Below are 26,387 nucleotides of genomic sequence, written 5' to 3'. Positions count from 1 at the left end.
TCATATGCTTGTATCATTTCTCCATTTATCTGTGCAAATTTATTTTTCTTACCAATTTATATGAATTCCTTCTGTAGTCATTAACTTCTTTTTCATATTTGATGCAATTAAAATATTTTAATGTAAATTATGCTATATAATTTATTCACATAAATATAATATACTAAAACTATTTAAAATAGTGTAATTCTCTTTAACATGTGTAAGCCTTGCCCTTCTGAGGACATGTTTTGTTTGTGCTTGTACTTCCTGGGCTTCTCATTAACCCTGGCACAGAGTAGGCGCTAAATATATGTTGAATAAATAAAGAATATGTCTGTACAGAGGAGGCATTCTACTTTGTGTAGTCATATAGCTATTTCTTTTCAGAGTTGGAATATGTTCTGTTAATTTTTGTCTATTGGAAAATTTTAATGGGATTTATCATAGAATTCTAAGTCATTTGTTTTTCTGTGTGCATAGGTGGTGGAGGGGTAACTCTTCATGTGAATCTCAGACTTGTACCTCATTCTTTCAATCAATAAACATTTCTTAAGTACCTAATATGTACCAGATACTGTATTAGGTTTTGGGACAACATTATAGCAAAGCATTCATGTAAATAACTTAGGATGGTTTATCTCATGCTGACAAGATGTAATTTTAGCCAATGTAAATAATCTGGACATTTTGTCATATGGTGCCTCATTGGCACATCTTCCCACTTTGAAGACCCCTTGTTGGAAAACTCTGGTTTTCCTCAAGTACATGTCTGACAAGAAGGCAGATTTAGCTCAGAATGGAGAACTTTGTGGTAATTAGAATTGTGGGGTCATGGAATGTGTGGGCAGTATTTTTAAAAAATTATTTGAATTCAGTTAATTAACATATAATGTAGTATTGGTTTCAGATGTAGAGCTCAGTGATTCATTAGTCTTATATAATACTTAGTGTTCATTATATCACATGCCTTCCTTAGTGCTCATCACTCAGTTACCCTGTCCTCCTGACACCCTTCCCTTCCAGCGACTTTCAGTTTGTTTCCTATGATTAAGAGTCTCTTATGGTTTGTCTCCCTGTCTGATTTTGTCTTGTGCATTTTGACATAGTAAATTTTCTGTTACTAGAAATATTCAGGCAATGGTTGGAAGACTGTTAAGGGCATAACAAGAATTCTTCATTGGTTGAATGATAGTATCAGATGATCTCAAAGGTAATGTCCAATGCTATAACCCTGTTACCATTTTCAAAAAGCTAGGGACATTGTATTCTCACCTCTGTCTTTCCTAAATAACCTTTTGAAGTTCTGTCATACTTTGATGAGTCTGCTTTAAAAACATTTTTAAAAATTTTGAAATAATTTACACTTACAGAAAAGTTGTAAAAATGGTTCCCATATAACCTTCATCTAGCTTTCTCTAATGTTAGTATCTTCTATAACCACAGTGCGATTATTGAAACCAGGAAATTAACATTGATATAATACTATTAACTAATCTATGTAACTTAGTACAATTTTACCAGAATTTTTCCCACTTATGTCCTTTTTTTGTGTTCTTCAATTTGAGTTTGTCTAATATTTTCTTATAATTAGGTTATACACTTTTGGCAAAAGTGATGTTCCCTTCTCAGTGCATAATTATAGGGGATATATGATGCCAATATGTCTTGTTACTGGTGACGTTAACTTTGATCACTTGATTATTAAGTTGGTGTCTGTCAGGTTTCCCTACTATAATGTTACAATTTTCCCCTTTGTAATTAATAAGTACCTTGTGAGAAGATACTTAGAGACTATGCAGATATCCTTATTCTCATCATACTTTTGCTCACTGCTTTTAACATCCATCAGTGGTTCTTTTTTTAGAATATTAATTAATTAATTGTTTTAAAAGTTGTGGTTAAAAAAACCCACATAACATTAAGTTTACCATCTTAACCATTTTTAAGTATATAGTTTGATAGTGTAAAGTATATTCACATTGTTGTATGATAGATCTCTAGAACTTTTTCATCTTGCTAAACTGAAATTCTATACCTATTTAATACCAATTCACCCACCGCACCCCTAGCAACCACATTTCTACTTTGTTTCTATAATTTAGACTATTTTAGATACTACATATGAGTAGAATCATAAAGTATTTGTCCTTTATGTTGCTTAGCATACTGTCCTTAAGGTTCATCCATGTTGCAGCATGTGATAGGATTTCACATTTTTTTTTAATCTTTCTTTTTTTTTTTTTTTATGATAGTCACACACAGAGAGAGAGAGAGAGAGGCAGAGACATAGGCAGAGGGAGAAGCAGGCTCCATGCATTGGGAGCCCGATGTGGGATTCGATCCCGGGTCTCCAGGATCGCGCCCTGGGCCAAAGGCAGGCGCTGAACCTCTGCGCCACCCAGGGATCCCAGGATTTCACATTTTTAAGGCTGTATAATATTCCGTTATGTATATATGTCACATTTGCTTTATCTACTTTCATGGACATTTGGATTGCTTCCACATCTTGGCTATTGTTAATAATGCTGGAGTGATGTAGTATGCAAATACCTCTTCAAGGTCCTGCTTTGAATTCTTTTCGATGTATACCCAGAAGTGAGATTACTGCATTATGTGGTAATTCTATTGATGGTTCTTGACTGCAATCATTTCTGTGGTGTTTATATAATGATGATTTTCTATTTCCATCATGACTATATTTATTGCTTAGAATTCTACTGTAAGGAAGAGCTGTTACTTCTCTATATATTTATTTAATTATTTATATCAGTATGAGCTCATGGATATTTCTGTGAGTTGTAATTCATCATGCTTATTATTAATTTTGTTGATCAAATTGTCCCAGTTTTGGCTTTTTTTATAATAAACTTATTTTTTATTGGTGTTCAATTTACCAACATATGGAATAACACCCAGTGCTCATCCGTCAAGTGCCCCCCTCCGTGCCTGTCACCCAGTCACCCCCACCCCCCCCCCTCCTCCCCTCCCACCACCCCTAGTTCGTTTCCCAGAGTTAGGAATCTTTAACCAGATTTGGCTTTTAGGAACTCCTTCAAGTTCCTTTCTATGTGCTTTCATCATTTTTGGACATTCTTTATTTTGTAACATCACAAGATACTTCAGGTTCATGTTGTATTTTCTTTGCTTTAGCCCTAGATTCAGCAATTTCTCTAAGGAGTCCTGGTTCCTTTAACTGGAGAGTGGTATTTGGAATGTTTAGAAATCAAGATCTTTGTGCTCAGTGTGTAGAGAGAGAGAAACTGAGGCAGAGATACAGGCAGAGAGAGAAGCAGGCTCCATGCAGGGAGCCCGACATGGGACTCGATCCTGGGTCTCCAGGATCACACCCCAGGCTGCAGGCGGCGCCAAACCGCTGAGCCACCAGGGCTACCCTCTACTTAGGTTTTAGAAAGCAGTTTGATGTAGGGGAAAGAAGATAGCTCTGAATATATGGTTAATCCCTTAATGAACTATACTACTTTGGGTCTTAGTGTCCTCATTTCTAAAATGAGAGAAGATAGTATCAACTTTGCAAAGTTGTTATGAGATAATATGAGTAAAATATTAAGCATATAGGAGATCTTCAATAAATTGTAATTGCTATTTTTGTTGCTATATGTATGTTCATGCTACTTAGGTAAATTTTATCCTCACTGTATAAATTGAAACTTAAAAAAAAAAATTGTCCTAAAACTACCTTAAGTTGCGAAATGAAAAGGTTGAATTTAGATCTCTGAGATTTCTTCCAGCTCAAGTGTGATTCTGAGTTACTCCTTAGTTCTTCATTTGCTTTTTCTCCAAGCTAAACAGCCTCAATTCATTTTAGCCTTTCCACTAAGACCTTTTATTCATCTCTTTGGTCATTCCTGTGGTTCTTTTCTGGACCTTCTCTAGATTGTCCTTCTATTTAAAACACACACACACACACACACACACACCATTGGAAAAAAAAAATCTACCTAAGTTTTATTGAGGGCCGACTCTGTGCCCAGAATGATATTGAGTAATGGGACAGAAAATAAAGGAAGTATAAGATAAACTATGCCTTGATAGAGCTTATAGTTTTGCTAAAAAGACCAGTTACATACACCATGGTATTTCAGAATTGCTGGAGTCCTTCCTTCCTTTCTTTCCTTGTTTTTTTTTTTCCTTTCTCTTCCCTTCCCCATCCCACCCACCCCTCCCTCCCTCTCTTTCTTTCTTTCTTTCTTTCTTTCTTTCTTTCTTTCTTTCTTTCTTTCTTCTTTCTTTCTTTCTTTCTTTCTTTCTTTCTTTCTTTCTTTCTTTCTTTCTTTCTTTCTTTCTTTCTTTCTGGAAGGTCTCTTTCAGAATCTCCTGAGAGCATAAATAAATAAATAAATAAATAAATGTCATATCTTATTTCATTTTAATGAGGAGCTTGCCTGCAAAAGAGTTCATCATTGGAGTTGTCTGGAATAGGTCTTTGCATTTATGTTATGCATTGTAATTTGTTTATCTTTTTCACATATGTTGTTTTATTTGGTTTCCAAAACAAATTTGTGATAGGCAGAGTTGAGGCTTCTGCCTCAGTGCTTTCTCTTCCACTCTACTGTGCTTCATCCACTTTGACTTCTCATTCACCTTCTCTATCCTGCCCACTTCGTAAGGCTTCTTTGTAAGTTTTTTTGGATAACTCTTGGTAATTCTTTTCTCCCTCCAAACTTCTGTGGTTTACACTGTTTACTACACACCTTTTAAGCATTTTTGTATGTTTTATTGAAGTATAATAAAAATACAGATAAAGGTATAAATCAGGTGTACAGCTCAATGAATCATTACAAGTGAACTATCTAGCACCCAGATCAAGAAATAGAACCTAAAAAACTCCATGAGCCCCTTAGTCACTACCCAGAGCCCCCAGTCACTACCTATAGCCCAGATTAGCCACAGTCTTCACTTTGAATATCATAAAATAGTTTTGTCTTTTAAACATACAGTATGAAAAAATAAACATACAGTGCATACTCTATGTATGTACTATATGTCTCTACTTCATCATTATTGTTCTGTGTTGTAATAGTTTATTCAATCTTGTTATTGTGTAGCATTTTAGTATATAAATATACCATGTTTCACTTACCCATTTATCTATTGATTGGTATTTGGATTATTTCTAATTTGAGCTGTTATTTATTTATTTTTTTAAATTTTTATTTATTTATGATAGTCACCCAGAGAGAGAGAGAGAGGCAGAGACATAGGCAGAGGGAGAAGCAGGCTCCATGCCTCGAGCCTGATGTGGGATTCGACCCCGGGTCTCCAGGATTGCGCCCTGGGCCAAAGGCAGGCGCCAAACCGCTGCGCCACCCAGGGATCCCTTTGAGCTGTTATTAATAGTACTGCTATGAACATTTCTTGTAGATGTTTTTTGAACATGTGTACACATTTCTATTGGTGTATGTACTTAGAAGTAGAATTGCTGAGTCTTATAGAATGTGCATACATTCAGCTTATATAGATACTACCAAATATTTTTCCAAAGTGATTGTACCATTTACACTCCCACTAGCAGTGTATGAGAGTTCTGGTTGCTCTGCATCTTTGCTAACACTTCCGTGTATGTGTGCGTAAGGGGGTACATGATCTTTAACTATTTCATTTTTTATTTTTAATTTTTATCTTTTTAAGATTTATTTAGTTATTTGAGAGAGAGAGTATGATCATGAATGGGTGATCTGAGTTACCCAGGTGCCCCTTTAACCTTTTTAAAATATGATATTTGGTTCCATTTCATGTGTTGAGTCTTCTTTCTGTTCTCCACAAGACTATGAGCTCCTTGAAGATAGGGATTGTTTGTATCCTAAAACCTGACACAAAGACTGGTATATTATGGGCATTTAATAAAGGTGGGATGAATGATGTATGTATTCATGGCATGCATGTAGATAAAGACAAGAAGGAAATGTAGGGAATAACCATATGAGTGAGTGGTTGGGTTGGTTCATTCAACAAATATTTGAGTATTTCCCATATCTAACACACTGTATTTGATTTTGGTAATATGCCTAATTTTTATCCTTGTAGATCTTTATGGTAGTGGTGATAGGAAATAAGCAAGTTTCATAAATATATAAATTTATAATATATATAAAATATAAAATATATAAATATATAATTGTACGTTATAATGAGTATTATGAATGAAATGAACAGGCTACTGCTATCATAAAGAAGAATGGGATGATAAGAAACTATTTTAGATAAAATGACCAGAGAAGGTCTTTTTGAAAAGGTGAAATTTGAGTATCTCAGGGTAATTTTTTTTCTTATACAAAAAGTTGTTTATTGGGATCTTTTCAGTTTTTTTTTTTTTTTAAGATTTTATTTATTCATGAGAGAGAGAGAGAGAGGCAGAGATACAGGCAGAGGGAGAAGCAGGCTCCATGCAGAGAGCCCGATGTGGGACTTGATCCTGGAACTCCAGGATCACGCCGTGGGCCGAAGGCAGGCGCTAAACCCCTGAGCCACCCAGGGATCCCATCTTTTCAGTTTAAATGAAAGAAAAATTGATGTCTTTAAAGGTCAAGGGAATCTATTTTGGGGGCAAGAACATTTACAAAAGAATAAAAATATATATTTATAGATATGTACAGGGATGGGGAAACTAGTTATTGTTTTTGGTACTAGATACCTACGTACTCTAGTGGTTCAAATAGTGTTAAATATTAACTCATGAAACTAATGGTAGGACAAAAATACAGCAGTTGGTGAGACAGTCACATAGGAATCCATTGGTTACTCCTGGAGCTATGGGAGAAGAGAAGGATCATGTAATCTAGTAAAAGAGAATTTGCCCCAAAGCTCAGCAAGTTGAAATGGTTGTCCGTTGTTCTTTGAACCTATTTAAATACTTTGTATTTTACAAAGATGAACCATTACATTGATGTATTTGATGTATGTTCTGTGTTTAGTCTTTGTTTAATACCTAAATTAAAGCGTAAGTTCCCTTGGGACTGACCAGGAGAATCCTAACTAATTTTTATACTCTTAACTTGGAAAGAGAAGTAAATAATAATTGTTAATTAGAAATTCTATTTTTCCCTCATTAGGATTAAAGAAAAAAGTCATTTTCATTTTATGTGTCCCTTCTTGGAATAAACTAGAATTGAAGGGATAACCCTCCTTCTGTTCCCTCACCCCTTTTTTGGGTAAAGGTAATATAACATTACTGAGAATTTGGAAACTATTCCTAAATTCATCGATAATTCTATGAACCTAACAAACTGACCGCTGAGCCACCTGGGCGTCCCGGTCTTGATTTTAATACCAACCTAATACTGTTATGGTGAGGATTAAATAAGGTAATATATGTAAGGCACTTGGCATATATAACCTGGCACATGATAATTGTAAATAATGGCTATTTTATTGCCAAAGTGCATTAAAGTGCAATGTGAACATACAAGGAAGGCAATTCTTATCTGAACAACAATGATATGAGTGGGGACACCTGGGTGGCTCACTGGTTATGCGTCTGCCTTCTGCTCAGGGTGTGATCCTGGGGTCCTGGAATCGAGTCCCGCATTGGGCTCCTTGTAGGGAGTCTGCTTCTCCCTCTGCCTATGTCTCTGCCTCTCTCTCTGTATCTCTCATGAATAAATAAATACAAATCTTTAAAAAAACACCAAACAATGATGTGAGTGATGATGGGAGCTTCTATTCATTATTTCGTGAAAGGTACTTTACATGTATTATCTTCTTTAACCCTCCCTACATATGAGGTTCAGTAAGTTGCTCACTTCAGTAAGTGGCCACCCAGATTGTATGTGGCAAAAGTAGGCTTTAAACTTAAAAACTGACTATTTAGTCTTTTCCCCACATATACCAACCACACTGCTACTAATATTTAGGTAGGTCTTTATTGCAATTGTAGTTCCTAGAGTTGACTCAGATTTATTTAGTTCCAGGTGTCCAGGACCAAATCCTTTGATTTATTCAGGTATCCAAGAGATATTTATTGAGTCCCTGCATAGGTGCCCATCTTGGATTCTTTTGGTGATCAGATCACCAGGAACTAGGTTAATCAATCAAGATTGGGAAGATTCTATAGTTCTTATTTGAAACAGCTCTACTCAGATTAACTGTCTAATGAATGCTCTCTGTTGCTTACATTTGTTTTTTGTTTAATCCCCTAGTGGTCCCCGATGAGCCAGTTCTTAGGATGTGGTAGATCAGAACAGATTCCTGGAGTAGGTGTACAGTGGAGTAGGAAGTATCACACCACAAATAAGGTGAGAATTATTCGTGCTTTCTACATTTATAGACTGCTTTCACACAGGTGTTCTTATTTGAATCTCAGCAAAATTGTTAGCTGGATGAGGCAAGGAATTTTATTGAATGCACAAGGTGAGGCTAATGGAAATGAAGTGACTTGCCCAAGGTCACAAGGATAAGTGACAGACCAACGAATATTTGAATCTACAGCTTCTGATCCTATGTCCTATATCTCTTCTTGTACTGTCTTGCTTGGAAAACACTTTAGAGAAAAAAATTGTTATGGGTTTTATATGTTAAAAGTAATGTGAAGATTTTTATATGTTAAGACATATTATATGTTTAAAGTAATATTTAACTTCTGGAGAATTTCTTATTGATTATATAGCCTGCCTTCATTTGGAGAGGCCTAGCATTAGGATAGGTTTTTCTTGGAGTCTATTTGCAAACAGGACTCATATTTTCAATAGTCATTAATAAAATGTGTTATACTAAAAAATGAGTTTATTTATTTATTTTTTTTTTAATTTTTTTTTTCATTTATTTATGATAGTCACACACACAGAGAGAGAGAGGCAGAGACACAGGCAGAGGGAGAAGCAGGCTCCATGCACCGGGAGCCTGACGTGGGATTCGATCCCGGGTCTCCAGGATTGCGCCCTGGGCCAAAGGCAGGCGCCAAACCGCTGTGCCACCCAGGGATCCCTATTTATTTATTTTTAAAAAGATTTTATTTATTTGACAGAAAGAGAGAGAGAGCAAGCATGATCAGGGGGTAAGGGCAAGGAGAGAGGGAGAAGCAGACTCCCCACTGAACAGGGAACCTGATGCAGGGCTTGATCCTAGGACCCTTTGATCATGACCTGAGCCAGAGGTAGATACTTTACCAACTGAGCCACTGAGGTACCCTAAAAAATATGAGTTTAGGAACATTTATTCAGGGCTTGCAGAGCCCTGAGTTGATTATGATTTTGAATAACTTTTGACTGCTTTCAGACAATAGTTTTCTTTCCTTTTCCTGTTATGTCAAAACCATAGAGCTTTCCTTTTCTCAGAATTCTTTGGGAAATGAGGGTCAAGATTTACTTTTAAAAGTACTCTTTTCCATAGCACCTTTTTTTCCCCATAACACTTTTATTCTGATAGCCCAAATCTGTTATTTCCTAGATATGGGTTCATAGGCATATGGTTAATAAGATGGGTCTGAAATTTGAAGGACACCTATTATGTGGAGTTCCAGATGTATTTGCACTGAGTGATAAGATGCCCAGAAAAATGAGAATTAGAAATTCTAGGTATAAAAAAAAAAAATCTAAGCAATAAAAAATGCCCTTAGACCTAATAAGAAACAAAAGCATTCTTTTTTTTTTTTTTTTAAATCAGATTATAGTGATACCTGAGGGGCTCACTCAGTTAAGCATCCCAACTCTTTTTTTTTTTTTTAAGATTTTATTTATTCATGAGAGACCCAGAGAGAGAGAGGCAGAGACACAGGCAGAGGGAGAAGCAGGCTCCATGCAGGGAGCCCGATGTGGGACTCGATCCCGGGTCTCCAGGATCACGCCCCAGGCTGTAGGCGGTGCTAAACCGCTGCGCCACTGGGGCTGCCCAAAAGCATTCTTTTTTTAAAAATTATTTTTCAGGATGCCCGAATGGTGTAGTTGGTCAAGTGCCTGACTCTTGGTTTTGGCTCAGGTTGTGATCCAAGGGTTGTGAGATTGAGCCCTACGTTAGGTTCTGCACTCAGTAAGAGGTCTGGTTAAGACTTTCTCTCCTTGGGCACCTGAGTAGCTCAGTTGGTAAAGCCTCTGCCTTTGGTTTAGATCATGATCCCAAGGTGCTGGGATCAAGCCCCGGTGTGGGGTCCTGGCTTAGAGGGAAGTCTGCTTCTCCCTCTCTCTCTGCCTCTCCCCCTGCTTGTGTGTGTGTATATGCTCTCTCTCTAAAAAAAAAAAAAAAAAAAAAATTTTCTCTCCCTCTGCCCCCCTTCTATAAAATAAATAAATAACTCTTTAAAAAAACTGATTTTGCAACTAATTTTGTCCCCTTCTTTTTGATTAAATAGCTTTCTACTACCAAGGATTCCCCACAGCCTGTTGAGGAGAAGGTTGGTGCCTTCACGAAGATAATAGAAGCCATGGGATTTACAGGACCTTTGAAATACAGTAAATGGGTAAAGTCTTTTAAAATTTTTCTCATTTTCATTTTGGGCTTTGTGCCTTCTGCTCCTCATAGAAGATTTTTTAAAGCTTCTGCTTTGCTTTTGTGAAATTCATACATTTTCAGAACTTTGAAATGTATTGTGTCCGCTTCCTGCCGCGCCCTCCCCATCCCCAACTCCCAAGTCAGATCTATGTATTTGTGGGTCTGGAGTACTCTCTCTGTTCCCTTAACCTGATTCCTTAAAAGTGTCTCAGTACAAGTAAGCCAATAAGACTGGACTTTCCAGGCTCTTGCTACATGATATTCCATACAAATGAGTTCCAAGGAAGTAGATGGGTAGCATTCTTAATGGAAATATTACTCACTGATGAATCCATATTCATAAGTGATTTTTTTACTAGGTCATTGTAGTGACTTTTATTAAAATTTTACTAATAAGCATTTTTTAAATTAATCAATTCTGCAGTTTATTGTAATTCTTATTATGGAGGGATATTTGCTAGCTGTGTCATTCCTAGTCAAGTCTTGGTCTACCACATTATTTGCTTTATAGTAGTTGCTATAAATGAATGACTATCTTCTCTGCATCAGGTATGTATTGCCCCTGGGTTTTTATAACAATGCCTCTAACCAATTAAAGTAATAAAATATTAGCTCAGTTATTTCCTGGTGCTACCATTTCTCTCTACCTTTATAGCAGAAGTGCCTTTTTTTTTTTTTTTTTTTTTTTTTTTTTTGCAGAAGTGCCTTTTAATGCTTTTCAAGGTTGCTAGAATGTTGAATGAGCCTAATCAGTCATAAGTTATATGTTAATCAAAGCAAATCAACACAAAGCAGTAGGGAGGACTTTTCTAGAAAACATCATAGCTTTGCCCCAAATGATCAAATAATGCCAGTTATACAATTTTAACAGGATGGATTCAAATTAGAATTTCAGTTTTAATATAGACTTTACATGTAGTTTCTTCTTGCAGTATCTAGTTTTCTTTTTTTTAAAAATTTTTATTTAATTTTTATTTATTTATGATAGTCACAGAGAGAGAGAGAGAGGCAGAGACACAGGCAGAGGGAGAAGCAGGCTCCATGCACTGGGAGCCCGACGTGGGATTCGATCCCGGGTCTCCAGGATCGCGCCCTGAGCCAAAGGCAGGCGCCAAACCGCTGCGCCACCCAGGGATCCCGAGTATCTAGTTTTCTTTCTGAATTCTCACTGCAGCAAGTATAGGCTTCTCTCTCTAATCTCTTTTGACATAAATTCTGAAAAGCAAATGGGGATTCCACAAGCATTTATTTTTAAGAGACTTTGAAAAGTATAAAAGATAACACATATATAGGTAATAATGATGTTCTTGAGACCCTAAGATTACGAAGTGCCTTTTTAATCATCAGTGAAATATTAGTTATATTCACTGAAGTTATTTTTTTTTACATCTTAATCTTTAGGCAAATGATAATCATTGGTATGTCTGGTAATGTTTTTAACAAGAATATTTTCCCTTATTAAAAAATGTTTGTGATTGTGGCATTTGGACTCAACAACTTAAAATATGTGTTTTGTTTGAAAATTAGAAATTAATTAAAAGAAAAGGGAAATGAGAGCAGAAAGGGAAAAAAAAGGAAAAATTTACTGTTTTATTCATTTCTTGATGGTTGAGTTCCACTTGGTTGCTACCATTGCTTTTGTCTAGTCTGTTTTTTTTATGATTCCAGAGGGAAAGTTGGCTACCATTTGGAGGATTACTAAATCATCAGGAAAATTTCTTCACTGTTGTAGTTTAAGTTAGCCTTTTGATTTTTCTTGGTTCCTTGTGACCTCAACTAAGTGCTTAATATTTGCATTTTAAAGGGCTTTGTGGTATGGCAGTATCTACCTTCTGTAACCTTTATTTTAAAATTTGTGACATCAAAACATCAAAATATGATGTTCTAGTATGATTTGAGTGGAAAACATAAGTATAACTTTGCATTTTGAAAGATTATAAGCCCTTTTCAGCAAATGATGACTTAGATATCTGTGACTAGACACTTGTATTGGATTGCACTGGAAAGATCCTTTGAGTTTTGTATTTTCACATGTCTTTCATTAGGAAGTAAAATCTGCTTGACATCAGCATTATCAACCATCTCTCCTCCATTTTTTCCTGTAACATTTTCATATGTAGTTTCATTTTTCTTCTAGATTCTTATTTAGGAATTTAAGTGTAGCTTTTCCTTACCTGTTTGTCCTGAAATAACCATTCTTTTTCGTTATCTTTTGTAGCAACATCAGGTAAGACAAGGACAACATTTGCCCGGTTCAGTCACATGTCATAGAATAGGCAGTTTCCAGATTAGCATAAAGCCAAAAAATTATTTCTGTTCTGAAGGACACTTACAAACTAGAATGCATTCAGAAGTGGGCAGTGAGCCTTGTGAAGGCTTCAGGAATCATATTGAGTGAAGAGTGGTTGAATGAAATAGGGATGCTTACCCTGGATAAAAGAGGTGATGGTTCTTCTCAGGTATTTGTAAAAAAAAAGAAAAAAGAAAAGAAACTTAATCTAAGGTATTCCACTGGGCAGTGGATATTTCATGAATGTTACATGAAGCAGATTTACATTCAATAAAACAAAAATCTAACAAGAATTGTCCTTCAGGGGGATAGGTAACCTCACAAGGTCATTGGACTCGTTTGAACAGTGGCCCAGATGGTTGAGAACCAAAAATGCTGTAGAAGGAATTCCAGTATGGAATAGAAGGTTCAAATGACTTCAAAGCCCCTCCAACTCTCACACAGCTGTTAGTGCAAACCTTTTACTACATTCATTTTTCATCTTGTAAGATGGCACAAGATGCAAATGTCAGTGGGAGAGCTGATTTTCATTTCTTAAAGCTGTCTTAGGTGCTTGTGTTTTCATCAGGGACACTGATGAAGTCTTCCAGAGTTAGAATGAAATAAACATGAAGTCATCTGAGAACCAGAATAATTTGTATTGACTGGGTGGAATTTAGTTCACCCACCTCTTTAACTTATATTAATGCATGAATCTTGGAAGAAGTTCTTTCCCCAAGTTGTTATTTCCAGTCCCTCTGTGATGGTCTTAGGGGACTTGCTTTAGACATTTGTCCAGGAAAATGGCTCACCCAAGTATAAAGGCTTGGCTTCACTGCAGGAAAAGTGAGGAACTATAAAATGCTTCTGATTGCCACATTTTGAGCACTGTATAAATACACTAGCCAGTCTAGTGAGGTCTTTATTATTTGTAATGAAGGCTTTCTTCATAAACATGTGGTGGGAAAAACCTTTTCAAGAGAAGATTTGGGTCTTGGTGGCAAATCTGTCTTTCTCAGGCAGAATGAACCTAGAGGACTCTATTAGAATCTGAAGGAAACTGCAGAGTTAGAAAAAAAATTTAAAAAATAGGCCATTAGGAATTTTACTTAAAAGTGTAAATGTGGGGGCACTTGGGTGGCTCAGTGGTTAAGGATCTGCCTGTGGCTCAGGTCATGATCCTGGGGTCTTAGGATCAAGTCCTGCTCAGCAGAGTCTGCTTCTCCCCCTACTTTTCCCCCTGCTAGTGATCTCTCTCTCTCTCTCTTTTTTTTTCTCTCTCAACTAAATAAATAAAATATTTTAAAAAATAAGATAAAATTGTAAATGTGTTGACATTTATATACCAGTACCCATATTTGACAGATAATTAATTTTTGCCATATTTGCTTTAGTTTTGTATTTTCCAGGATAAACTTTTACAGAAAAAATCCAGCCCATTTCTCCTTTCTTCTCTTTCTTCCTCCACCAAGATAATTACTATTTGAAAGTTGGTTGTTATTCCCTTGTAAATTTTTGTTCTTCTACCACTCATCTTTTTATCCATAAACAATATATATACCATTATATATTGTGTTCATAAAAACTATATAATATTTCACTTTTCAACCTGTTTTTATTAGTCAACATTATGTTTTTGAGTGGTGATCTGATTTTTTTCATTTCAACTGCTGAATAGCTTCATATCATATAATTAAAGTACAGTTTAACTATTCCTGTAACAAAGACAGTAGTTTTAGCTTTTTCATAATGACAGAACCTTTTAGGTTGTACAGGAATTTCTTGAGAGAGAGAGATGGAATTACTGGGTTCTAGTCTATGAATATTGTTAAGCGTAGTAAATTATTCATCAGTTTTATCAGTTTATATGTCCATCAGAGTTTAAAGGTTCAGTATCATTTCCAACACTTGATACTGTCAAACTGTTTAATATTTACCAATTAGATGATGCGAAATGGCATTTTTTATTTAATTTGCATTCCTCTGGTTACTAGTAATGTTGAGTGTCTTCTCATGTTTATTGGCAAAAAAAAAAAAAAGTATCAATGTGTCTATAGCTGAAATAGGCTGTAAGCTTCATGAAAACAGAATAGTTTTTGACTTTTTATTTACTGCTCTATTCCTAACATCCAAATCCATTTCAGGCACGGAGTTAGGTACTCAATAAATTATTTTTGACTGAAGTGAAGAGTTAACAGATGTCCTAAACTCCCTGTCTTGAGGATAGAAATAGGCCTGTCAAAGCCAAAGCATTGGGATAATGATATTAGGATATCATTAGTTTGATGATGATGCAGACCAGTACTTCCCAAAATGACTTCTGTGTCAAATGCTTTCTAGAGCTGCAGATGTTAACAAAGTTAAAAGGCTTCTTTTTTAGCCTGCTAATATGGTGAATTACATTGATTTATTTTTAAATGTCCAATCAGCTTTGCTTTCTAGGGATAAATCCCAGTTGGTTGTGATTTATTGTCTTTTTAAAATATTGCTGGATTTGATGTTAATATTTGTTAATGTTAAGGATTTTTACATCTATATTCATGAAACTATGGTTCTATAATTTTAATCTCTTCTGATGACTTTGGTTTTGATATCAGTAATATTTGCCTTATAGAAAGAACTAGGAAGTGTTCTTCCCTCTTGTTTTTTGGAAGAGTTTATGTAGATGTAGTATCATTTCTTTAGATGTTTGATAGAAACATTGAGGGGATCCCTGGGTGGTTTAGTGGTTTAGCACCTACCTTCGGCCCAGGGGGCGTGATCTTGGAGTTCCGGGATGGAGTCCCACATCGGCTCCCTGTATGGAGCCTGCTTCTCCCTCTGCCTGTGTCTCTGCCCCCTCTCTCTCTTTCTCTGTCTCTCATGGATAAATAAATAAAATCTTTAAAAAAAAAAAAAAAGAAACATTGATGTTTGGTGATGCCATTGAGTGTGTTTTCTTTGGAGAGAGGTTTTTTTTTTGTTTTTTGTTTTTTGTTTTTACCACATTAAAGAAACCCCATTTCTTTAATAGTATAGGACTATTCATGTTATTTATTCTAGGAAGTTTTGGTAGTTTGTGTTTTTCTCAAGGAATTTGTCTATTTGCTCTAGTAATTGAATTTGTTGTCCTAAAGGTGTTCATAATCATCCCTTTATTATTCTGTGAGTATCTTTTGGATATATTGTGATACCCTCTCTGGTTCTTGATGCTGCTAATTCTTTTTTTAAAGATTTTATTTACTTATTTGAGACTGAGAATGAGAAAGAGAGAGCAGAAGAAGGGGGAGGATCAAAGGGAGAAGCAGACTCCCTACTGAGTGGGGAGCCGGATGTGGAGATGCTTAACTGACAGAGCCATCTACTTGCCCTGATAACACTAATTTTTATCTTCTCTTTTTTTTCTTTTCTTCCTTGATCAGTTCTATTAGCGTTTTATTAATTTTACTGGTATTACTAAGGAACCAGCCTTGGCTTCTTTGATTTTCTGTTTCCAATTTTATTGATTTCTGTTTTTTATTATATCTCTGCCTGCTTCTAGGTTTAATTTGCTCTTCTTTTTTAGTGTCTTACTGTGGGTTTTGTTTAAATTGGCTTCTAATGCTGATTTATTCCCATGTAGATATATTTATTTTTCAGTTGTTATGTGTTTATTTTCCCCTATATGAGCTTTACTTTAAAAGCCTTGAAAACATAACAGACCTCCAATTAGCAAAGAAAAAATCTTAATTACAACTAGAGACATAACCCTTTAATTTATTCTGGGTACTTCTGCCTAAAGACACTGTTGTTTTGACTGTAGAATGTATTGAGAAATGAGCATTATATTGTATTGGATATAGTATATTTTTGGTGACTTTGAACCTTAATAATATAGCTTTACTAAAATTCTAGATTGTTTTTTCTTCAGTTGGTATCATATTCTCAGTTTGTACGTGTTTTTTAGTCTGCATATTTGAGTTTGTAATTTTCTATCATTTTACGAAAAAAATAAGCTGCTATAAGCCTTTTGTGGATGGGCTTATTTATTTAATTGTATCCTTAAGGAAATATTTTGAAAGTCTTTAGAAATGCTTCCTTACTTTAGCACTAAGTTGGTCTTCAGACCTACAATTTAACTCTTAAAAGAATTTATTTTTCACTTTTAGACTTATTTTTAGGAATGCAAAGTATACATAGTAAAATATACAAATCTTAAGTACACAGTGAAAAAATTAAAACCATTACTCAAATCACGTTCCTAAGAATTCTTAGTGCTTTGAGGAATAGTAAAAAGCTGATCCTTTTACTATATTTTGCATTCATTAAAAACTCTTATTTGTAAACTCTTAATCAGCAAACTATAAAACTGGGGAAAATATAGAAAAAAATGACTCTTTCCCCAAGGTATAAAAAGGACAATGGATAGTAGTGCTTCTCAGGTAACATTGAAGGATTGAGGTTTTTTTTTGGTTTGTTTGATTTTGGTCAGAAGAATGGGTACTTTTTAATATAAAGGGGTTTCAGATTATAAAGAGTTAATGTGAATGATGCTGAATAGTGGCTTATAGGCTCAAATGTGATAAAGTTTGAATTAAAGGAGAGATTTTCATTGAAATATTAGAAAAATCTTTTTGACATTTTGATGCTGAATCTTAAAATGTGAAATTTGTGTAAAGTCTGTGAATGGTTAGCTTTAAGAAAGAAATAATCTATGTTGGTTTAGCTATTAAATTTGCCTAGAGACAGGTTTGGGCTCATCCTCTTAGTTTTTTTTTTTTTTAATTTATTTTATTTTATTTATTTATGATAGGCACACAGTGAGAGAGAGAGGCAGAGACATAGGCAGAGGGAGAAGCAGGCTCCATGCACCAGGAGCCCGATGTGGGATTCGATCCCAGGTCTCCAGGATCGCGCCCTGGGCCAAAGGCAGGCGCCAAACCACTGCGCCACCCAGGGATCCCCTCATCCTCTTAGTTGAACAAATATAAGATGTTGTGACCTACATCTGATAGCACTAGAACATCCACTTGGTCATATCTTGAGTTTGTTTTTGTTTTTTTGTCTAGAAGATTAAGATTGCGGCTCTGCGCATGTATACTAGCTGTGTGGAGAAAACTGACTTCGAGGAATTCTTTCTAAGTAAGTTACTGTTTTCGATGGTTCTGAAAAGGAAAATGAAGCTACTTTTCAAGGGGTGCCTGGCTGGCTCAGTAGATAGAGCATGTGACTCGATCTTGGGGTTGTAAGTTGAGCCCCATGTTGGGTGTAGAGATTACTTAAAAATAAAATCTTAAAAAAAAAGAATCTATTTTTCATTTTTATGACTGTATCTTAGTAGGATAGGTTTTGAGTCACTAGTGAAACAGTTTTTCCTGTACAAAGTGTGTAATAAAAGCTGCTTATTTTTCTCTTTTAATAGAATAAACAACGGCAAAAGAACTCTATAAATAAGACATTTTTAACAAGTTTGAAAAAAGAGGAAACCTAAAAATTTGTCCAGTACTTTGACATTTTTTCCACACATGCATCTTTTTACATACGAATACTCATAGTAAACAAATCCTGTTTATATTCTGGATGTTTTACTTAGCATTTTGACATGAAGTGAACTTTTATGCCAATCATTCCTTTTATTTCTAGTTTTTAATTGTTTTTGGTTAGTTCTGGCATATGCTTAATGATTGTTTTCTTTCTGTTGAAGGACAGTTGGGTCAAAAGGTGTATATACATATATATATATATATATATATATATATATATATATATATATATATATAATTTTTTATTTATATCCCATTGATAAATTGTTTTCCAAAAGGGTTTTACTGGTTTAGACCACCATTATCAATTGATTACATAAATATAGTATTTATTTTGAAGCCATAAACCTCTTAGTTATAAATAAAGTTAGTTAAAGCAGGTACTTGTGAAGTAATTAGGAAAGTTTAAGCTGTTTCCAGTTCCACAGATTTTGGAAAATAATGTGTGCTGTGCACATCTGTGGTAACAGCCATTATCCTGCAAGCAACAAACACTTAACTGTATATCTTGATATTTTTCACGGAAAGCAAATATTTATATGGAATTATGTTAAACAAGGAAGATAGCTAGTTGCAGTTTGGATTATTTAATAGCTATTTTGGTTTTTAAAAACCAAATGCAAGTTGTTTTGGTGATTTTACAATTTCAGCAAATTGATGTTATGTTAGGAACTTAAAATACCCTACTGACTTATAATCCTGATTTAGTGTCTACCTTCTGTTTCTTATTTATTCATAGTGACAAAAGAAAACTTTCTTGCTTGTTTTTAATCTCTAAAAACTCCTCATATTACGACAAATTGGTCTGAAAGGAGAAAATATTCTTTGTCTACTTGATGAAGAAACTATTCATATTAGAAGCTGGATTTTTAAGTGATTTCTGGATTGCATGTATGTCCCTCAAGTACTTTTCATCAGATCTTTTTAAAACCTCATCCTCAGATATCTATTTAATATTTGATTCCATAAATAACTCATGAATTTATAATTATTTTGAAATGTTTACTAGTTCTCTTTGTCTTAGTCCTCATTTTTTAAGATCCTTGAGTTAGTATTATAGATTGATTAATGAGGTTATTATTACATATTTAAGGTAACATATCATGTTTCAATTTATAAGCTTTTGTAAGCTACTTAAAAATACAAATTTATAAAAATTATTATTACCATTATATGCTAATAATTCACATTTACATGGTATGCTTTTACACTGTCTCATTAGGAGTTGTAGAACCTTATAGGGTAGGAAGGCTTGTATTCTTATTTTCATTTCAGAAATAGTTGAAACTTAAGAGACTAAGTAACCCAAAGTTGCTTAGCTAAGGCTTGATCATATGTTGTCTGGCTTAAAGGCCAGGAATTTTTCCACTATAACATATTGCTTATGAATGAATGTAACTGCAAATTAGAAATTATAATTCATTTTAATATTTTTTGTATGTTATTGCTTTTAAATGAGAACTACCTCTAGGAGATACTCTATTATTATAAACTGATATATATATATATATATATATATATATATATCTTAGAGTTATGTACACCTCAATATTAGACTTATAGCTTGTTCATTTGTATTATGCTCCATTGTGGTCCATCTTTGTCATTTGTGGGTATATTACATTTTAAAATCAAACCAAAGTGGTTCTGAACTGTGGGTAGTGAATAAAAAAGGGAGCCAATCTGAAAAATACCATTTGAAGGCAGAGAAATATCTACAAAATAATGAGACTTTCTTGCATCTTCCAAAAAAAAAAAAAAAAGATTCTAAAGAGTAGGCCAGACAGATTTGGGGTAAAAGAAGAGAATATATACATTGTTTCCCAAGATTACACCTTTAAAGTGGCTGTTGCTTCCTTGGAGTTTTGGTATTTTAGGGCTTGACTTTTAGAGTCCAGAGCATTCAGTAACTTTTTAAAAGGATATAGAGGCTTAGGTAGCTCAGCATTCTCATCCTTACTCTTCCAACAAAAGTGAAGCCAGTGTTAATTCATGAAGGTGTATAAGAATGAGTTTTTTACTCACAGTGTGCTTGTGAGTAAAAAATAGGCCTGTAGTCTCTTGGATAGGCCCCCATAAAATGCCCAAGTTATAGACTCTCTATCATCTCAGAGCTCAAAGGTCTTGATCCAGAGACCTAAACCTTGGGGACTCTGACTGGTGAGATACCTTCACAGCCAGACTCCTGTTGTTTCCAAGATGTTCTGATATGGTGTATGTCATTTGTAGCATCAGTGAGCATACCCTCTGTGAGCATGCAGTGGCTTGCTAACTGGGGTTTTTTGGAGATGAGTTTTGTTATGAGGAGCACTTTGGAACAGATGAAGCCAATCAATAAAGTTTGTGTTTAATTCTATACTGAAATTCCATACTGTCTAAAAACTGCTTTGTCTTTAGCTCTTAATACTTTTAGACTTAATACTTTGGAGAGGAGCCTCCTTAATGAATAAGTTCTGAGTCAGTGATTGAGGTTCATCATTTTATTGACATAGTCTTAAATAGTGAGCTATTTAAGATATTTTTAAACCCTAGTGTTTAAATAATTCACACTGAGAAACAACAATAGTAAATATTTATTGAGTACTTATTAAATATTAACTATTGTACTAAACATTTTACAAGCCTTATCTCATTTAATCCTCACAAATACCTATAAGGTAGGTTCTCTTACTCTCCCCATTTTTACAGAGAAGACAGCTGAGGCACTGAGAAAGCTAAATAATTTTACCTAGAGTCACTTAGCAAGTAAGAGATAACAGTCAAGATTTTGAATTGAAAAGTCTGACCCCAGAGCCTGTATTAAACAAACAACTGTGTTGATACTACCACTCCATAACAGTGATGAATTACTTAATTTTTATCCAATGAAAGTACCTAGCCTCAGAAAATAATGCACTGAGGATGTATTGGTACAAGAGTGTGATCTTGACAAAAGACAATAATGGATTTTAACTTTGAAGTGTTTAAACACGGTTCATTGAGCTAAAGATCTGCTATGTTTTTGCAATGCTCATGGTCTGACATTCAGTGGTCTTGTTTCTTAGGCCTTTACTTTGTGGGTTTCTGTTCTGATCCCAGTGGGTACAGGGAATCAAAATGCCAGTTCTTTTCCCATCGTTAGCCCTGAGCCGACCCCCAGAATGGAAAATTGTGACCCAGGTCCAACTGCTGGCCTGTCTGTCTGTCTGTGCTTTCCAGCCCAAGAATTGATTCCCTCTCGGAGAAAATTGGAAAGGCTCCTGGAGGCTGCTGAGAAGCTTTGATGTAGAGGTAGCAATTGAACAGATTGTCCTTTAGAAGCAGCCAATTTTCATTTTCCAGATTGAAAGACAGACTTCCAAGAAAACTTTTCTTTTTAATGTTTTGTTCTAGCATCCAAAAAAGACCCAACTTCAGATCTGGGCTTGAGAGTTTCTCATGGCTATTCTTGTTCTAGGTGGAGAGTGGTTGGCCCACTCTCAGATGGCATGTGTCTTAATAGCTGTATGGTTGGCCAGGCCAGCCTTCACCTCCCTCCTGCTGGGTTCCAAGAGGAAGTCCACTTGACAACTGCTGGGCACCTCCCAGTAAGCTCACCAGAGTATTTTGGTGTCACTTTGTGACAGACCTGGACTTAAACTCCAGCCCAACCACTAGCTTGTTATATTGTGTCTGCCCTCAAGTTACTTAGCCTTTTTGAGCCTGTTTCCTTATCTCTAAACTGAGGATTATAATGCCTCCCTTCGGGGTTAAAGTGAGGACTAAGTGAGATAATGTATTGATGTGACTAGCAGTGGACCTGGCAGGAAATATGGGTCCTTAGCGAATGTTAGTTTCTGATATATTAGTATTAGAGAAGCAGTTAGTGATTAAGACTGAAGTGCCTAGGAGCAAGCAGATCTGAATTTGATCCTAGATGTTTCATTTTATAGCTGTGTGAGCTTGGGCAATTGTCATGATCTCTCTGAGAGTCCATTTTCATACCTGTCATTGAGGTTATTGTTAATACCCACCTCATAGGCCTGTTGGTAGGATTCATTGAGCTCGTGCATGTAAGCATCAGTTACAGTGTCTCACACAAAGTAAGCCCGCAAGGAATTAGAGTTCTTTATTATTATTGGTGATGTTAGTGTTCTTCTTCACAGAGATTCTGCTCTGTGTTTTCTCTCCTAGTGGCCCCAGTTTGTCATCATTTAGTACATTGTATATTTCATTGTTTACTGCAGGGTAGGACAAATTCTACCCAAAGGGCCCAAATTGATCACTGATAGTCACTTTTCTTTGTCCTCTTGCACCAGCTTTTCTTTCTGTTATGTGATAAAAGGGTAAATTCAGTGGGGGGGCCCTCATCTAGCCAGAGGCATTTCGTAGCCATCTGAGAATTGGGAGATATGGATGTCTAAGCATTGACCTGAGTTTTAATATCTTAAGGTTTTGTCATTCTTGGGGGGAGATGAATGGCCTTTCATTAGATGTGATATGCTTTCTTATTCATCTGCAGCTTCCTAGAGCCCCATTTTTTCTCTTGGTCATTTATTTTGGGTGAATCATTTAGCATACCCATGTTCATAGTACACTGAGTTGCCTTAAAGAAGGAAGGCGGGAAAAAGAAACTAGAACTTAGACTTCTCAGTAGAGTTCCAGTGAAAGACACCTATACTTAAGTGGGGTAGGTAAAGTAGTATCTGCCTACCTTTCCAGATGAATTTGAGACCAGAAAGGGAAAATAGCATGTGAGTTGGAAGGAACCATACAGATCATCTAGGCCACATTATACAAAGTGAGAAAACCAAGCATCTGAGTAGAAAAGCGATATGCTGAAGGCCACACAGCAAAGTGGTACAGGGCTGTAACTGGAAGGCATTCAATACCTTTCTTCAGGATTAAAGTGAGGATTATGCATTCTGGCTGTATTCAATGCTCTTTCAGTCTGTCATTTTGTCCTGTGGTTCCACTGGCCCTCTCATGGTCGCATAATCAGAGAGCACTGTAACTGCCAAGTATTTGAGTTGAATAGACTCCTACCAATATTTAATATATAGTCAGTATTCCTTCTCTAAACCCTCACATATTTATACTTTATTGTTATTTTCTAGGATGTCAGATGCCTGATACATTCAATTCATGGTTTCTTATAACTCTACTTCATGTCTGGTAAGTGAGCAATTTAAATGAAGTTACCAAATGTATTTTTTTTTTTTTTAACACTGCTGACTTGTAAGGTATAGCCTTCAGCAGGGCTGATTATGTAAAATGGCAGTTGTTTAGGCATTAAAAACTGTTCCTTTCATTTTAATAACTAGTGTCTTAAAGCACATTTTTATTAAAGGTCAAAGCATAGTCCCAGAAAGAAACTAGTATTTGTAGGCTTTTCTCAAAGAACACCTAACCTAGTGAACAATGCTATCAGTATCTCTAAGAGACTCTCTGAGCTCAGATGGAAAGTTCTCTCCCTTGGCTGTTTTAGGAAAGTTCACATTTACGTAAAAGTGGTTTGAATTGTGAGAATCCGTGGTCATTTTCATTGCTGGTCATCAGAAACCTATAACAAATTACAGCACTGACATTTACGCCTGTACCTCTAAAATGTGCATACAGGTTAGATTCATGCCAGGTTTGTTGCATGTAAAAATATTTAACACCTTAAACAGTATATTTTTTCTTCAGCTGCAAATTAAGTAGCCAAAAAAAAAAAAAATCAATTTTTCATCTAATGTTACACACAGTATTAAAGGTCAGAAGGATATAGGAGAGACGTTGAAGTGGGGGCTGGGGAATGCATTTATTGAACTGCCAGATCTCGGGAAAGTAAATTCTAGAGAACTAAGTTTACTACTTTGACCATAGTGAGTATCTGAGGAACGTGGGGAATGGTTGCTCTGTCAAAAGGACCCTTGTTTGAGACTGCCTTCAGCTGAGCTTTGCATCACAGGACAGACTACTATATAAAGACTTTTTGGTTTTGATCACCTCTGAAATATTTCTCCTTCTGAACTCTCATAGACACTGAGATTGGCTAAGGGGCATAAGATGGCAACTTATTTTATGTTATTTTTTATAAGCGGGTACTTCCTTGAGTGCACACTATGTCCTGGGCAGTTTGCTGGGAGTAACAGTGGTTCTCAAGAAGCTCACAGTCTAATGAGGGAGATAAGACATTTACAATAGTGATAAGTCAGAATGGCTAAGTTCTTTAATAAATCTGAGTAAGTAAATAGTGCCTATGGGATCACAGAGGAAGCCACAACTATCAAAACCTTTACTAGTTCTGTCTATTCTTTGAAATGTACCATGTCTTTTAGGCAGTTGAGAAGGCAGGCTACCTTTTTTCTGAATGGTGAAGGTTAAGAAAAGGTTTAGGGAGGGAAGCTGGATATACTGAGAGGAAAACCACTTTTTCAAAAGGAGAGGACTGCAGAGGTGGCACTGCAGAATTACTCACTGGAAAGGTGGGAGGGTTGAGAGGAGGCTAGGCTGTTCCCAGAGGAGCTCAAAGATAATATTCAGAGCTTGTATGAAAGACTCTTTATTACCCATATAGCTAGAGGTATCAGAGTGTTAGAGGGAGTGGATGGCAAAATAAAATATATAATCCTTGTGACCACATCCCAAGGTCAATCCCTGACTAATAGTGGGCAAGAGAACCTTGAAACTACTTATAGTTCTTTCAAGATAGACACCATTTCCAAACATGCCTGCTGTGCCTTCCTTGCTGAGGTTGGTTTTAATTTCTCAGAGGAGTGGGGAGTACTACTACCAGTTAAGTAGGGGGAGGGAGGCTGTCTGCTTCAGATCTACACTTGGTCTCCTCCCCCCCCCCCCCATTCCTCTTTAGTTGTTATGATCTGCAGGCTTTGGTGGAATGAATCAATAGCTTTTCAGTTTGAACCAGCAAATTCTTATTGAGAACTCACTGTAGTTAAGGACTGTGGGGCTTTGGAGAGAAGGGTTTGACATGGGGTGCACCTTAAGAAACTTAATCTAGCAAATACCAGGCTGAAAGTACAATTGCCTATAATGGATGACAGTGAAAGAAGTGCTGTGCCCAAGGTGCAAACAGATACTATAGGTATGACTAAAACCAAATTTGGTGTTGGAGGCATGGAGAAGATTATTGAGATTATTGGGTAAAGAGTGGCTCTGTGGTAGAAGTGACATTGAGATGTACCATGAAGGATGAGTAGAATTTCTGTCAGAGAAAAGGAGGGCATTCTAGGTTGAGGGAATATCAGGAGCAAAACACAGAACATATGTGCAAGGACATGGAGTATTTGAGGACAGCCACTTGTCTGAAGTGTCTAAAGCAGGTTTATGGAGGAATTTAATGGTCAGGGTTGTCATAAATGCGGTTTGGTGCCCAACTGTGCTGTCATCCTCCAAGAAGAATTGGGGAAACTTTCTCTTCTAAGCAATAGGGGTATTAGGAGTAATGGATCCACTCCAAATCTATGGAGAAGCTATGTTCTTCCTGCCTTCTTCTCTTAGCCTGACACTCCAGGAGGATAACTGCGGGGTAGCCAAATCCAGTATTATGGGACTAAGTCGACTTGCTAGAGATGTGTAGGGTTGAAATAACTCCTGTAGGTGGTAGTATGAGGGAGAAGTAGAAAGGCTTAGAAAGCAGTTATAAAAGAATCCTCCTCACCCCTCAAGAAAAAAAATAACCCCTAATAAACAGAATACCCTGGAAGTGGACTTTGCAGAAAGCTTGCTTGGGTTCCCAAGGGTGATTGCTCCCAATTGGCTCTTAGAATAGGGACAGGAGGGGATCCCTGGGTGGCGCAGTGGTTTAGCGCCTGCCTTTGGCCCAGGGCACGATCCTGGAGACCCGGGATTGAATCCCACGTCGGGCTCCCGGTGCATGGAGCCTGCTTCTCCCTCTCCCTCTGCCTGTGTCTCTGCCTCTCTCTCTATGTGTGACTTTCATAAATAAATAAAAAAAAAAAAAAAAAAAAAAGAATAGGGACAGGATTTCTCACATCCTTTTAGTTCCCTGGGGGAGGTGTTGATGATTCCCTTATCCTGTCTGCTTTCACCAGTTCTAAAGTTTTTCTGGGTAGTTCCAGTTTCTAGAGGGCCCTTATCAGTTGTGTATTCATGTGAGCCTGCAGCTGCAATGACCATGTGTCCTTTGTCTTTGCTGAACAAGATTAGTTTTGACTGTGGTTGCTGAAAAATTGTTAAGAAAGGTTGCTGTCTGGCTTCCCTGAATCCAA

General features: G+C 36.2%; 1 protein-coding gene across 6 annotated transcripts in view; it reads left to right on the top strand.

The window, feature by feature from the left end:
- UQCC1 (ubiquinol-cytochrome c reductase complex assembly factor 1) overlaps positions 1-26,387 on the top strand; it is a 96,624-nt gene that overhangs the window by 15,013 nt on the left and 55,224 nt on the right. For 5 of the 6 annotated variants that reach the window (XM_038572108.1, XM_038572106.1, XM_038572104.1 and 2 more), the window contains exons 3-6: positions 8,139-8,234; positions 10,283-10,390; positions 17,719-17,791; positions 23,268-23,325. In XM_038572108.1, coding sequence (XP_038428036.1) covers positions 8,139-8,234; positions 10,283-10,390; positions 17,719-17,791; positions 23,268-23,325 — 335 coding nt within the window. The remainder of the gene's footprint in view (positions 1-8,138; positions 8,235-10,282; positions 10,391-17,718; positions 17,792-23,267; positions 23,326-26,387) is intronic. The other variant, XM_038572105.1, reaches the window with a different exon arrangement.

Source organism: Canis lupus, chromosome 24 (assembly GCF_011100685.1).
Source record: "Canis lupus familiaris isolate Mischka breed German Shepherd chromosome 24, alternate assembly UU_Cfam_GSD_1.0, whole genome shotgun sequence".
Classification (NCBI taxonomy): domain Eukaryota; kingdom Metazoa; phylum Chordata; class Mammalia; order Carnivora; family Canidae; genus Canis; species Canis lupus.
This window is presented reverse-complemented; position numbering and strand designations above follow the sequence as displayed.